We start from the raw sequence: 15100 nt of genomic DNA, 5'->3' as shown, positions 1-15100 counted from the left end.
AGAATCTCATTTCTTTCCAACCAATCACCAACAACTTTCACTTTCCTGTCATGGTCTGCTCAAATGGAAAACAAAGACCCCCCCCCTTCTGCTCTCCTGGTAGACTTGGAAAGAAGAGTTCCACCAAAAATGATTTATTCTCTATCTTTAATAATGTCATTCTGGTATTCACCAGCCACTCTCCTCACAATGCCAATGTCATGGGACGATTAAGCATTGACTTTGTGCAGACCAGAGACATCGAGAAAAACACGTATAACACATTAACAACTTGCAAGCCGTAGTGGCTCACAACTGAAGGGGTGGACTCAAGAGGTGAAACTTGCCCACATTCCTGAGCCAACATCTGAACCCAGATCTTTTGACTCCAGACCCACTGATTTTTCTTCTAGGACACATTCTGCCAAAGCCAAAGCCAGATGGGATGCGGTTAAGTGAGGCTAGAGTTACATCAGGAGGGACTGTGAATATAACCCGAGTACAGACTAGGTGGGGGGCAGCTAGGTGGTGCAGTGGATAGAACCCCAGGCCTGGAGTTAGGAAGACTCATCTTCCCAAGTTCAAACCTGGTTTCAGACACTTCCTAGCTGTGTGACCCTGGGCAAGTCACTTCACCCTGTTTGCCTCAGTTTCCTCCTCTGTAAAATGAGCCAGAAAAGGAAATGGCACACCCCTCCAGTATTTCTGCCAAGAAAACCCCAAATGGGGTCGCAAAGAGTCCGACACGACTGAAATGAATGAACAACACAGACGAAAATCCTAGCCTGGAACCGCACACTGACTGCCCTCTACAAACTCAGAACTTCCAGTGCAGGCCTTGTTCAAAAAGGCCGTTAAGCAGAGTGTTGTGTGTGGCCAGCGGCTCTCACCTGCAGCTCAGCTTGAACTGCTTAATGATGTTGCTGATCTTCTCAAACCTGTGGACGTCGCGCTGCTCTTTACACTGGTAATGGGAGATCACCTGTGGGAAAAGAGAAGCAGCCGCCGGTAAGTACAGAGCACCTGAGCGCCGCTCTTTAAGTCTCACGCCGTGTGCGTGACGTCAACCAAATCCAACCTCTAGGCCACGCTCGAAATGCTGTACGAGGGAGGAGTCGGAGATGCTCAAAGCCTGCAGCCGAGCTTGGGAGCCACGGCCTACGTGCTCATGTAAGCATCAGGATCAGTGGTCTCTGTGCCAAGTATATTCTTCTGCTATTACAGACACAAACGCCTTCTGGCCTGACACTGTTACCTATTTCAGCAGAGTCCTTGAGGCCAAGCTAGTGATTTGTCATGGTTTACGATCACCAATTCAGCTCTCGCTTATTTTCCCTTTCCTTCAGACAAACACTCTTCTGTTGGGGCACAGCCACTGCACAAGACATACAGAGAACTGCTTAGAATTCTGTAGATGCTCCTGAGAGAGGGATAAGGCTCAAACATCTCTTTAGCTGGCATTCTTGGCTAATGGGGGAGGGAGGGAAATGGGGACATGGAGCAGTGAACAATCCTAAGGAGTCCTTGGTAAATTAAGAAATGTGTTTCTGATAGATCTGAGCCCTTGAAACATAATGTGGAGTGACTCGGTTTATTTGCTTCTATAGAGCAGCTACGGAAAATGTCTTCCATGCTCATCAAAAGTATCCTTGACTTAATGACTGGCCCCCATAGGCAGCTGTTGCCCACTATGGACAAAGACCCACTGCCCCTGAAGAAAACCTGATCCAGCCCCCTGCTATTACTACTACCCAAAGACCCAGACACTCCCCCACCACCATCAACTGGGACCCCTGCCCTGGAACTTCTGGGAGTTCAGAGTAATGGCATAAGTCTGATAGGTTCTATGCTACTATTCATAGGCTCTGGTGGGCTGGTCTGGGAGCTGAACCCATTTTAAAATATTTTTTAACGTCTATTCTAAATGACCAACTGATAAATCCTGCCCATGCACTGGGGACTACTTGTAATTTACACAAGACTTTAAACTCTCCTTACGCAAGGCCTAGAATCAGAAATTTCAAGCTGGAAGGGGCCTTAGAAATGTCAGTTAGTCAACACCACTCATTTTCTAGAAGGGAAACCAAGACCCAGACAGGCTATGTCATTTGCTTCAGGTCATATGAGTAGAAATGGCAGAGGTCAGATTTGAAACCAGACTTATAGACCCAAAGCAAACTGAGCAGCTACCTTCCAATCCCTAAAATACACAGAATCTCTGCCCCCCCCCCCCCGCCAAGGAACATGTAACTGGCCAGCAGAGGCAATAAGGAAATCAGGCTATTATTTCCATAAAAGCCCAAGAATGAAGGCCAGAGTGGCAAAAGTCAGCAGTGAGGAATATGCTTCCCATTCTGCTGGGCAGGGTTTCCAGGGAAAGGTGGAAATCCCAGAGCTGTGCCCCTGATGAAGAACAAGGAGAGGGGAGAAACAGAGGGAGTGTCCAAAGCCCACCTTCCGGCCCCCTCTGCTTTGGGGGGGAAGGAGGGGAATGAGAAGCAACCCAACTTTATGTCTGCCAAGCACATAGGTTCTTGGGAACCCCCATTCCCCATAACTGAAAACCAGCATTCTCCAATAATTTCTGTTCTGGGCAGAACTACGAATAGGACAAATTAGAGGCAGTTGGGAGGAGCAGAAGATACAGCACTGGACTTGGAGCCAGAAAAGAACTAGGTTCCTATCTCTCTTGACTCTGACTGCGTGATTCTAGGGAAGTCATTTAACCTGCTGCTGAAGCTCTAATTCCATTTTTTGTTGGAAGAGACTTCAGAGGTCATAGCTAGCCCAATCTCCCTATCTTACAGATGAGAAAACTAAGCCTTGACCAACTTGCTAGACTCACAGAGCCAATAAGTGGTAGAGGTGAGATTTGAACCCAGCTCTCTCTGTCTCCAAGGCCAAAGTTCACTCACAGCCCACTGGCATCGGTCATGAAGAGTCTTCAGTTGACAATCATTTCATATTGGTTTTTCTTGACAAAGGGCAGAATGAGAGCTAAAGGCAAGCTTGAAGATTTCTCTTGCATATTAGGGGATCTGAGCTCATTAACAGGAAGAGACTTAAAAGCCAACAAACCTCAGTACCTTCTAAAAATCAAGACAGGCAGTGCCAGTCACTAAGTAGGCAGATAGCCTTGGCCAAGTCAAGTCACCAGAGCCAGATGGACTCCATTCTTAGGTACTGAAAGAACTGGCTGATGTGACCCAGGAGCCAGCAGAGGCGATCTCTGCAAAAGCAGGAAGAAGGCCAGAGGTACCAGATCATGAGAGAAGGGCAAAGGCCGAGCTATTCACAGACAGCAAAAGAAAGCAGCCTGAGGCTACAGGTCAGTGAGTGTGGCACTCCCTGGCCCAAGCCTAGAATGGATTATTGAACCCTGCTCATCAATGAATGTCTAGAAAAGGAAGTGGTGAACACAAAAGGCCAACCTGGCTTCAGCCAAAGCAGGTTATACCAGACCAAGCTTATTTTTTGTTTTTGGACAGGGTCACTAAAGTGGTAGGAGGCACAGACCTGAGACCGAGTCCAACTTCTGTCACATCCTAGCCACCTAGCCCACAGTGCCCCAGGCAACTCCATAAGCCTAGAAATTAGGCTCCAAATTAGATTGGGTTGGATCTCCATTGATGAGAAAAAGATGGGGCTTTTAGCAAAGCTGTCTCATAAAATCTTAAAAGACAGAGAAATGGGGGGGGGGCAGCTAGGTGGCACAGCGGATAGAGCACTGGCCCTGAAGTCAGGAGGACCTGAGTTCAAATCCAGCCTCAGACCAAACACTTGACACTTACTAGCTGTGTGACCCTGGGCAAGTCACTTAAACCCCAACTGCCTAAAAAAAAAAAGAGAGAGAGAGAGAGAGAGAGAGAGAGAGAGAGAGAGAGAGAGAGAGAAATGGGAGGTTGACAATAGTACAATTAGGTGGGCTAAGAACAGACTGGATGACCAGCTGCGAAGAATAGTCATCAATGGCTCCACGTCAACTTGGAAGAGTTGTAGTGCTAGGAGTTCTAGCTTTCTCCCCACCCCCACCCCGCCCCTGCCCCAGTGCAATTTAACAAAGTTATCAGTAACTCACAACAAGTCATGGATGGCATGATGACATCAAACTAGATGTCACACTAAATGACATCTGACATTTGGGCCAAATCGAATCTGATGACGTTTTACAGAGGTAAGTTGACTGTCAAGTCTTCCAAGTGGGCTCTAAAATCAACTTCCCAAGTGCATGGTAGGGTTCACCTCAAAAACCTCAAAGGGGTTTAGTGGACCACAAGCCCAGAGTTACCAATGGTGTGTGTCGGAGATGGGCAACTGGAACACAATAAAGAAGCTGAAGATAGGAGGGCGAGGGCAGAATCTCCAAGCTGCCTAACGGAAGAGGCATCGCAAGAGACTCGAACTAAGAGCAACCAGGAAGTCCCTGGCCTGCAGGCCTCTTCCAAGTCCCTTCTGGGACAGCCACATGAACAGGTGCTTGGTCTGGTTGTAATTTTATTAAACTATCTCAAATATATTTTCTATTTTGGGGCCCTATTGTTTAAAAAGTAAACTTTATAAAAATGCTAAATTCTAATCTTTTTTCAAAGGAGTTCATGGGATTCCATTGAAAACAGAGAATTCGTCATTGTGTTTGAAGTGTTGAAATAATTAATGAAAATCCACTTCCAAGAAGCTTTGGGCATTTCCTGGTTAGAGCTAGATAGAAGACCCTCACATCTACCTAGAGAGAGGCAGAGAAAGAGGGAATGTAGGAAGAAGAGTCCTTGGAGAAAAGTAGCAGCTCCTAACCACTGCCGGCATTGGCATTGGCATTTCTGAAGCTGGCCCTGGGACTGAGGACCGAGAGGCAAAGTGCAGACTAATGTGCCTGCTGGTTACCAGGAGTGGATTCTTACCACCTTGATCTCCCCGAAAGGGCTGGAAACTCAAATGCTTTCTTTTGCTGGTGCTGCAGAAAGTCTCAGAGCTAAGGAAAAGGTTTTCCCTTCAGGACATTTGACATTAAGCCCTCAGTGGAATCTCCAACCTAAGGCCAAGATAACTTCAGCATCCAGATTCGGTGTGGGGGTGGGGAGGCAGCCATCTGGTGTCCCCTGCTAAGGAACAGAGGGAGCTCAGGCCACCCTTTAGCCTCACCTTAGGTCAAGAAAGGGCCAAAAAAGGGGGACTGCCTTGCGGTTTGTTATATATTCTGACAGTCCTTGTCCTCAAGCAGCTGGCAATCCCGCAAGGCCCGGGCCAGAGATGCCAGGCTGAGTGTTGCTTTGCTTAAGCCCTGCTCCAGGTGACGCAGTTCCTCCTGGTCAGGTTGGTGAGGAAGGGCATTCGGCTCTTCAGCCACACATCCCAGGGCCTGTGGTGCTAGTGGCTACCAGAGCAAGGGACCTACTTGTCACAGGTGTCGCTTGGGCCAAACCAAGGGAAAGGGAGGAAATCCTAGTCAGGGTCACAAAGTCTCAGAAGTATCTAGGCCAACCCATCCCTCAACAAATCTCATCTTTCAAATCCCAGACAACTGGTCACCTGGCCTCTACTGGGAGCCCTGCCGTGAAGCCTGTGTCCTGAGCACCCAAGGGAGAGCCCTTCAATTACCTGACGGCCGCGGGCATGTTCCCTGCCCACTCCTAGGACAAGGAGTTCAGCCTGGGTTCACAGATTCTCCCACCACCCAACTTTTCCAGCAATGTGGCAGTTGCTAATTCAGTCAAAGAAATTTAGGAAGAAGCTCACTTTATACTGCCAACTTTGCCAAAATGACCCCATCGGCAAAGTGAGGTACACACACAGACACAGACACACAGACATACAGACACACACACACACACACACACACACACACACACAGAGACACCTCTAAATATCTAATAATTACTCAGGGCTAAAGTAATGTTCCGAGAATTTCACTCAGGTCATCTTCTACACAGCCCCACTTTGGAAGCAGTGACCACACGGGAAATGGCCGTGCCCCACACGGCCCCAGGCCCCCCAGCTGGTGAGCCCCAAGGCTGCTCAGGAAGTACAAAATGTTCCACACACGCCCAATGCCGATGATTCTCACCAGAAAAGTTGCTCTTTCAAAGAGAAGCACCTCATCCGCTTCAATGATCTGAGCGAAATTTCTCAGGTTCATTTCCAGCTGCTGAACGTTGGGGATGAGCTGATAGACGATACTGGACCAGGCCTGCCAGAGGAGAGGAGGAGCGTGGAAGTTGAGGCTCTTGCTCTGCCCTTTCAATCCGAGGCTACTTTAGGGGGACATTTATTTGCAAAAGGAAGACCACCGCAAGAGACAAAGTTTTGCAGATAGCTCTGTTGCAGAAACCCAGAGGGCCGGGGAGCATTCTAATTTAACCAAGCCTTTGTACAAAGGTTTTCTTGCCTCGGGCAAGTCCCTAGATGTGGGATTTCCTTTTCTCACCAAAGTCTCCAATAAAAGGGTAGGCTTTAAGCTAAGGGCCAAAGGTTTACTGGAAGGAGGGGGTGAGTGAATGAAATGGAATGGAAATTAGCAACTGATTGTTACTCCAATTAAAAATCTTTGTTAAAGCCAGCAATGCCTTCATTAACATTTGGAAGGGAAAAATCCAGGCCACCACAGGTCATTAAAATTCATCAAGCCCCTCAACTCCGGTAAAGGGCTGTTGCCTTGGGGAAAGTGGCCCAGCTGGGATGGGAAAGGCAAAACTTTTCTAAAGGGGTGTGTGTGTATATGTATGTGTGTGTACACCCACGTATGTGTACACACACGCACAAACACATAGACACACTTACCTCCTGTTTAACATACCCCCCATGTGAGCCCACACAAGTCACCTAACCTCTCGGGGCTATTTTTCCACTCGCGCACATAGCTCCTGGGAGGCCAGCTGTCACCCCACTAAGGCGCCAGCTACCCTCAGCCCTGAGAACAGGTTTCTATCCCAGGTCAGGGAGCAGTCGGTCACCCTTTGGCTGCCAAGAAAATCACTGTCACAGTGAGTATTAACAAAACCTGCAGTTCCACCACATCAGGAGAGCATCTGAAGGGAGAGGAAGGGGGTCCTGTGCGAAGTGCTCTGCAAACATTAGCTCCTTGGGTGCTCACCCCAACCCTGGGCCCATTTCACAGCTGAAGAACCCGCAGCAAACGTTGGCTAAGTGACTTGCCCAGGGGCAGTAAGTGAACTCGGGGCTTCCTGACTCCGGCCCAGTACTCTGTCCACTGTGCCACCTAGCAGTCAGAAGTCAATGGAGGCTAAGTACAAACCCCCAATATTATCAGAAAATTGTTTAAGTGACCAGTGAGGCATAACTTTCATGCGAGGCCTTATTTCTCTGAGACTTGGACAAGCCAGGAATCAGAGGAAGATTTTCACTCTGTTAATTTCCTTCCATGATTTGGAGATTCCTATTTTAAACTGAGAGAACTCAGAGAGAAAGTACCAACCTTATAGAGTGTTTCATCCCAGATAGATGTTCGAAAACAAGCACATTCCAATGGGCGGGACAACCGCCTCAGGTCTTCCTCCCGTTCCTTAAAAATCTGAAGAAAAGCCCAAAAGAAAGATCTAACACATTTGGTCTTTGGGGGAATAAACCAAGGACACAATGATTCTGACAGCATCTTGTCACCCACCAGCTGCTCTTCCTTCTTGAGGTAGGTAGGTAGGTAAGTAGGGAGGTAAGGTAGGTGTGACATCTCTAGGGCTAGGCCCCCACCAGATGCTCTTAGTCAGGACTGAAGCAGAACTACTGGGATCCCAAAGCCCTTAAGTGAGGTCAGTATGAAGCTCCCCACTCACACCAAAGATGACTTGGACATCCTTCCATATATGGAATACATTATACTGAAGATAAGTCAGCAGCAAGTGTAAATTCTTTAACAGTAAAACTCAGTTCTGGAGATATAACTAGTAATGTTTGTGCTCTACAGCAAGAAACATGCCCTTGACTGGGTTGGGGGCTGGGGAGTGGGAGGTGCTAAGAGAGCCCAGGGAAGGAAGTGAGCCCAATTTTAATGAATGATCTCTTTTAAGTAAGTTCTTGGCTCAGCTGCTATCTGAGACTCCCTAAATTCCCTCAAATGAATGTAGACTTTCTCCCCACAACTCTGTGTGTTTGTTTCTGACTGTGTCTCTCTTGCACTCATGATCCCGTAAACTTCATTTGTCCAGAGATTTTTCCAGAAAGACTGAACGAGGGAAGTGAGAGGAGACAGTGGTCTGGTATACAGAGAAAGATGGCTAAGAGCAGACAAGAATCTCATCCAGGACTTCCTCTGGGAGCCCATGCAGTGAACAGGAAGAGACTCCAGATGATCCAAGCAGTTGGCTGCCCACTCCTCACCGATGCTTGACGCCACTCTCAACAGTGACACTTGTTAGAATGGAGCTGCTGCGTGGCTAGGAAAGCCAAATGATCTATTCTGCTAGAGGCCCGAATTGACGACCAATCCAAGGAGAGGAGTTAGGGAAAAGAGCAGTGGGCTGGGATTCCAAGTGCCTTCCCTCATCCAAGCTTCCGATTCCCCAGTCATGGGCGGGACTAGGTGGTGGATCTCTGAAGACCCCTCTAGCTCTGACAGGACGGGATTCCCCAGATGTGTGGTTGAGAAGCACGTTTAATAAATAGTTTGAACAATTGAATTTCTTCGACCATGTTGTTCCCAACCTCTGCTTCCTTGCTTAGCCCCACTAACTCTAACATCAGGGTGATTCTTAGAAATCCCCTTCTGGAGTGGGTGGGCCACCTCGTGCCCAGCACTGACAATATGAGTACAAAGAATGAAGCCATCCCTACACTCAAGGAACTTTCATTCTAATTGGGGGGGGGGGTGTCAACAAGAACATATGAAAGTATGTCTACAATGAATACAGAGAACAAATCCAAAGAAACCTGGAAAGATAGGCTTGGGCCAGTTGGTAAAAGGCTTTAAAAGCCACAGAGGAATCGATATTCAATCCTTGAAGCAATAGGCAGCTTCTGGAGTTTACTGAGTAGGGAAGTACATTTAAGGAAAAGCCCTTTAACAGATGAAGGAGAAGAGAATGGAGTGGGGAGAGACTTAGAGGTGGGGAGGCCTCGAGGTTAGAAGACTGAAAAGGACCAGTCACATAGGTAGAGGGAGAACCAAGAGAGAGAACACGGTCACAAAACCCCAAAGAGGAGAAAACAACCAGGAGGAGGCTGGTCAACAGTGGCCAATGAATTAGAGAGGTCAAGTAAGATAAGGCAAAAGAAGGATAAGGCAAAAGAAAAGGCCACCAGAGCTGGCAATGAAGAGGTCACTGGCAACTTTGGAGGGAGAACAGCATCTGGTGAGTGATGAGGCTGGAGGCAAGATTTCTAAGGGTTATGGAGTAAGGGAGAGAAGAGAGCTAAGTGCCACAAGCTTAAGGGGATAGTAGGATCTAAGGAAGACTTTATGAGGATTCAGGAACCTGGGGGGCATATTCAAAGGCAGTAAGAGAAAGAAAGAACTGGGACTGGAGAGGTTAAAGACTGCTGAGGTGGAAATTACTGAGAGAGACAATCCTCCCAAGGAGATGGGAAAGGGTAAGGTCGAGAGCATATGAAGAAAGGTTTTGGCTCTGGCAAGGAGAAGGACCTCCTCAATATCAGAGGCTAGAAGAAAAGAGGAGAGAGTGGGAGATAATGTCAAGGGGTTCTGAGAAAAGGGAAGGGGAGAAGAGGGAGCTCCTGGCAAATGACCTCCATTTTCTTAGGCAAGAGGCAAGGTCCTCAATGGAGAGAAGGTACAGGGGGAGCTGCAGGGGATGGCCTGAAGAAAGCAGAACAGGTTTAGAATCACTTCTGTGGACAACGAGATAGCAAATAAATTAGAAATGCTCGGAGGGATTGCCTTGCTGTGCTGAGGGCCCAGTTGAAGCTGATTAACATGAATGTAGGGTGTGTTTGCTCAGCACAACTGCAGAACTCCTCCAGCTTCAGCCAACAGCATATGAAGAGGTGAGAAAGCAGATGGGAAGAGTAATCCAGGGCTGGGGAGAGGGGAGGAAGAGGTGGCAAAGGAATTCAAGGACTGTGGAGGTGAACTGGTTAATGACTGCGCTGAGGCTGGGAAGGGAGAAAAGTGAAGTCTAAGCTGGGCTAATGGCCTGAGAAGAAAGTGAAGGACCTGGCAGTCAATGCCCTGAGAGGTCAGTCAGCTGTGAGCAGCAGAAAAGAAGCAGTGAGACAATGACCAGGATGGTGCCTCTTCCCAGAAGTGCCCCCACTTTGTCACAGGCAGCTAGCTCTCCCTGCTTTCTCTGGCTCCTTTCTCCTCTTCTAGGTCAGGAAGGAGTACTAACTTCTGGAAACAAGACATTCAGGGACCAATCACATACCCTCCTGCGCCCCAGGGCCTAAGCAGGGTGTGAGTGAGTCAGAGGCCAGGTATCTGAGGCCACAAGCTGCCACAGCAGGCCTGGCTCTTCCTTTTACAGATCTTAGGGAACTGGGGCCCACAAAGAAGTGACTTGTCCAGGGCCACACAGCTAACGTGAGCATGACTTCTGGAAAGCACATCTGCTAGGTCTCCCAGTATGGTGAAAAAGCTGCTATTGGGCTCATGGGGCTGCTGGCCCCAGGTGCCTTTTTTTCCCCTCACATTGTAAACATATGCTCCCGATGCAGAGTGAGGGGTCTTGGAAAAACAGGCAACAGCAGGGCTCCAGACCTGAGCCCTGCGGAGAAGCAAGGGCAGGCCGAGCACATTCCAAGCAGGGGAGCCTGGAGCCAAAGGTAAGAATGCCTGTGCTCAGCTGTAGGGGCTAAGAAGACCAGGGCTTTCAGATGCACACTGCTAAGCAGAGAAGGGAGCAGCTGCAGCCCTCAGGGCCTCAGAACAGCGTTGGCTCCTAAGCTGCTTTGGGGGAGCCCTCGATCAGAAAAGGCAGCTGAGGAAATGCAGTCTGGCTCCTGGAGTCCCCCTCACGGCTGCTGCCCGAGCACCGAGCAGAGATGGCTCAAACTCCAAATATGGTCATCAAAGAGCTTCTGGAATACAAGAAGCCCCTTCACAGGCCGGAGGCCTGCAGCCAAATGGCAGCCCCGGCCAGGAGACTGGGGTTTGAACTTGTGGCTCTACTTTCTAAAAACACAATGGAGCCACAGAATGTTCTTTTAAGGGAAGGAAAGGGGAAAGGAACAAGCATTTTTAAAGTGCCTACTATGTGCCAATCGCTGTGCTATGAGCCTTTCACAAACATGACCTCATTTGGTCCTCACAACAACCATGGAAGAGGTAGGTACTTTTACGATCCCCATTTTACTGCTGAAGAAACTGAGGCAGAGGGCAGCTAGGGGGCTCAGTGGATAGAGCACTGGCCCTGGATTCAAGAGGACCTGAGTTCAAATCCGGCCTCAGACACATCACACTTACTAGCTGTGTGACCCTGGGCAAGTCACTTAACCCCGACTGCCTAACCTCTCCCCCCCCAAAAAAAAAATAAAAAAAAAGAAACTGAGGCAGAGTTAAGTGACTTGCCCAGTGTCACACAGCTAGGAAGTACCCGAGGCAGGACTGGAACTCAGGTCTTCCTGCCTCCTGGCTCAGTGCTCTGTGGTGCCCCCTAGCTGTCTGCAGACTCTTGAAGAATTGGGAATGGCAGAAAGAAGACTGAACCCTGCCTGGCTTTCAGTCTAATCTCTGCTGCTGAGTGACCCTGAAAGAGTCACTTTTCTCTTGGGACCTCAGATCCCTAAGATCCGTAAAAGGAGGAGCAGCCTGTGGACTCAGAGGCCTCACCTCCTGATTCCCTTCTTTCTGAGGCAGCATTGCCTGGGCCCCAGGGCACAGAATCTGAGAGGGGGGAAGGGAGAGAGGAAGGGAGAGAAGGAGAAGTGGGAAAGGGGAAGGAGGGAGGGGAAAGAGAAACAGAGAGCCAGAAACTGAGAAAGAGGGAGAAGGGAAGGGAGAGAAGACAGAAAGAGGGAGGGAGAATGGGCCTCTTTAAGGTACAGTGGAAGCCAAAGGGGGCAGAGGAGATTGGTGAGGGTGAGCCAGGAGGAATTCTAACACAAGAGGAGCAGGAAGAAGTGATGGCAGAAGAGCTGAAGAGGTGGTGGGAGCATCACTGCTGCCCCTTCCAAAGGACTTTCCTCTGCCGAGGTGGGCAGTCCTCCTCAGCGCATGAACCCACTCACTTGGGAGTCTTCTTTTTGTTCTATGGGATGGGTCTCTAATAAGGGGGATGGGAAGGGATGGCAGGAGAAACAATGTGAAAAAGAGGGAGCGAGAGGGATTCTCCAGGGCTTCACCCACCAGTTAATGCCCTAACCCTAACTGTTCAGTCATTTCAGTTGTGTCCGACTCTCCATGACCCCATTTGGGATGTTCTCGGCAGAGACACCAGAGCCATTTGCCATTTCCTGCTCCAGCTCATTTTACAGATGAGGAAACTGAGGCAAACAGGGTGAAGTGACTTGCCCAGGCTCACACAGCCAGTAAGTGAGGCCACATTTGAACTCAAATGTTCCTGACCCCAGGCCCAGCACTCTCACCACTGCAGCGCCCCCAGCTGCCCAACTCCAAGGTTAAGGGAAGATAAAAATAGGCCACAGGCCTAGATACTAGGTACTCGAGTTATACTGTTAGCTGCCTTCACTGGTTTGTCCACTTTAGAATACAAGTCCAAGGCAAAGCCTACGTTCAGAGTGTACAAGAGTACTTAGTAAGGCTTTGAACTAAAAAACTTTTTTGTAAATTTGGTCTTAAATTAAGTTTTTGTGGGACCTCAGAATACAGCAACAAATGTAACCCTAATTTCCACCCTTCACCCCAAACTGAGCCAACTTCATAAACCTCTCTCCTCCTGTAGCACAGTCCTGGGTTCTCCATCCTAGGCTCTGGGCCCCAGCCGCCAGGAAGGGAGAGGCCCTAGTCAAACGAGGAAGGGTTTTTTGGTGCCATCACATGGCTGGGCTGTATAACTATCCCCCTTGCCCTATGACCATTGCTCTGCCTACAGAGGGGACCTTAAAAAGTGGGGGCTGCTCCTACCAGGTCCCGCTGATCCTCCTGAACGAGGTCCATTTTGTGCACGAGGCAAAAGATCTTGGCATCAGGGGAGTTCTGAAGGATGGCCTCCAGGCACGACTGGTAGTAATGCATGTCCTTCTCCAGCTCGCGGCTTTCCACGTCAAACACATAGATCAAAACCTCCACATTGCGGAAAATATTGTCCCGTTGGCTGGTAAAATAGTTCTCCATGAAGGTGTCCTGGCTGGGGAGAAGCAGATGGAGAGCATGAAGGCGCCCTGGCCTCAGGGCTCCTGTTTGCACTTTACACCCTTCACGTGTCCAACATTACAACAGCCATTTGTGGGAAGGGCAGGGATCTCACCTCTGACTCTAAGACCACAGCCGAGACTTCTTCTTGCTAAGAGAAAATTCACAGAGAAGAGATCAACTGGAACTCTCTGAGATGCTGGGGAGCCTCAAGCAGGCCATCCCAATGCTCTGCCCTTCCCCGCTGGTACTGAGCACAGTAGGGCTGCACGAGTCACGTTTATGACACAGATGCCGCATTTTTCCATTAAAGCTTTAGAATATATTCATTCTCCTACATTTCATGGAAAATGGAGGGTAATTTCCCCATTTTAAATGATTATAGGAGTTTAGACTCTTGCCATTTGGGGTTTTAGGACACACTGTCTACACTGTCTGTCCTATCGTTAATGGCTATAGGTCCTTGATCAGGAATGCAACATGCTTCCCATGAGAGAAGGTGAATCTGTTACAAAAATGTGCTTGGCAGGGACAGCTAGGTGGTATAGCGGATAGAGCACCAGCCCTGGAGTCAGGAGGACCTGAGTTCAAATCCAGTCTCAGACCAGACATTTGATAGCTGTGTGACCCTGGGCAAGTCACTTAACCCCATTTGCCTCACCAAAAAGCAAAAAAAAAAAGAAAAGTGCTTGGCAACATGGCTCCTTAGAACACCCCATAAGGGGAAGGAGGGACTGCTTGTATTGAGAAAGCCCTCCAAACCTAGCAAGGCCAGTGTACTCACTGTGCCCAGAATATCTGATTCTCCTTCCTACTCCACACCTTTGCTCAGCTGTTGCTCCTCCTCCCTACCACTAGCCAAGCCCTTTCCTTGTCCCTAAAATATGTCCACCCCCCCATTCAATTCCCACCCCACTCCCTATAAGGAGAAGCTCAGGCCCTGGCTTCTTCACCATCCTGCCCTGTCCAACTCCATGCATGACTCTCTTCCTCTCTGAAAGCCCATTGTTTCTGCTATTCATTTAGACCCTGGTTCCCTTGGAATGCTTGCTGCTCCAATGCTTCCCGTGTGTGGGCCTCCCTCATCTTCCCAAGGACATCCCAAGCTCCTAGAAGAGGGAGCACACACATCCTCTACATCCACCCACACGGTCCTCTAGCCACACTCCCCTGCATTTAGTGCTAAAGAAGAGCTCAGGGAACATTTGGTGAACGAATGAATGAATGAATGAATGAATGAATGAATGAATGAATGGATGAGTGAGTGAATGAATTAATGAAAAGGTGTCCTCCCTACCACCTGGTTCTGGATTAGGCACCAGAGAGGTATACAAACGGCCCTCCTGAGACAGCTAGGAAGACCTGAGTTCCAGTCCAACCTTAGATACTCACTAGTGGGACAACCCTGGGAAAGTCTACTTCAGTTTCCTCAACAGGAAAAGGGGGGAGATACTAGGACGTCCTTCCCAGGGTGTTGTGAAGAGCAAATGAGTTACTGTTTGTAAAGTGTATAGCACAGTGCCCAGCCCATGGTTAGCACCACATAAATGCTCGTCTCCCTTCCCCTTCCACCACTCAGGAAAGCTTGCTGAAGAAAGCAAGCTCACACTGTCGGAAAAAAGGCAGGACGAAGCAGGCAAAGAATGGGAGCCTTCAGGTTTCCAAGAAAAGCTTAGCTAGCAAAAGTTAGCAAACCTTTGGGGAAGAAAGGATGCCTAGGTGCTTGTGAAGGGAATGAGCATTGGTGGGACTGCCTGGTTTGGAACAGAAGGCGCAACTTCTAACAATTCATTTCTGAAAAGCCAGCGATCTCTGTAGGCTCCTTTTGTGGGAAAGGAAGCTGAAAGTGGCTGGGCCCAAGCACCAGAATCCACATCCTGACACTGGGCCAGGAGGGCGAGGAAT

At 49.0% G+C, this 15100-nt stretch overlaps 1 protein-coding gene across 3 annotated transcripts in view; it reads right to left on the bottom strand.

Moving 5' to 3' along the window:
- Window positions 1-15100, bottom strand: part of LOC110202682 (ras-related GTP-binding protein A) — a 31764-nt gene that overhangs the window by 4276 nt on the left and 12388 nt on the right. For all 3 annotated transcript variants that reach the window (XM_020978942.2, XM_020978943.2, XM_020978946.2), the window contains exons 5-8: window positions 12968-13190; window positions 7409-7504; window positions 6041-6163; window positions 870-961 (exon numbers count right to left, since the gene is read on the bottom strand). In XM_020978942.2, the coding sequence (XP_020834601.2) occupies window positions 870-961; window positions 6041-6163; window positions 7409-7504; window positions 12968-13190 (534 nt within the window). The remainder of the gene's footprint in view (window positions 1-869; window positions 962-6040; window positions 6164-7408; window positions 7505-12967; window positions 13191-15100) is intronic.

This window comes from Phascolarctos cinereus, unplaced genomic scaffold, assembly GCF_003287225.1.
Source record: "Phascolarctos cinereus isolate Bilbo 61053 unplaced genomic scaffold, phaCin_HiC Scaffold_8;HRSCAF=390, whole genome shotgun sequence".
In the NCBI taxonomy this organism is placed as follows: Eukaryota; Metazoa; Chordata; class Mammalia; order Diprotodontia; family Phascolarctidae; genus Phascolarctos; species Phascolarctos cinereus.
Note: the sequence above shows the minus strand (reverse complement) of the source record. Positions and strands in the feature narration are given on the sequence as shown.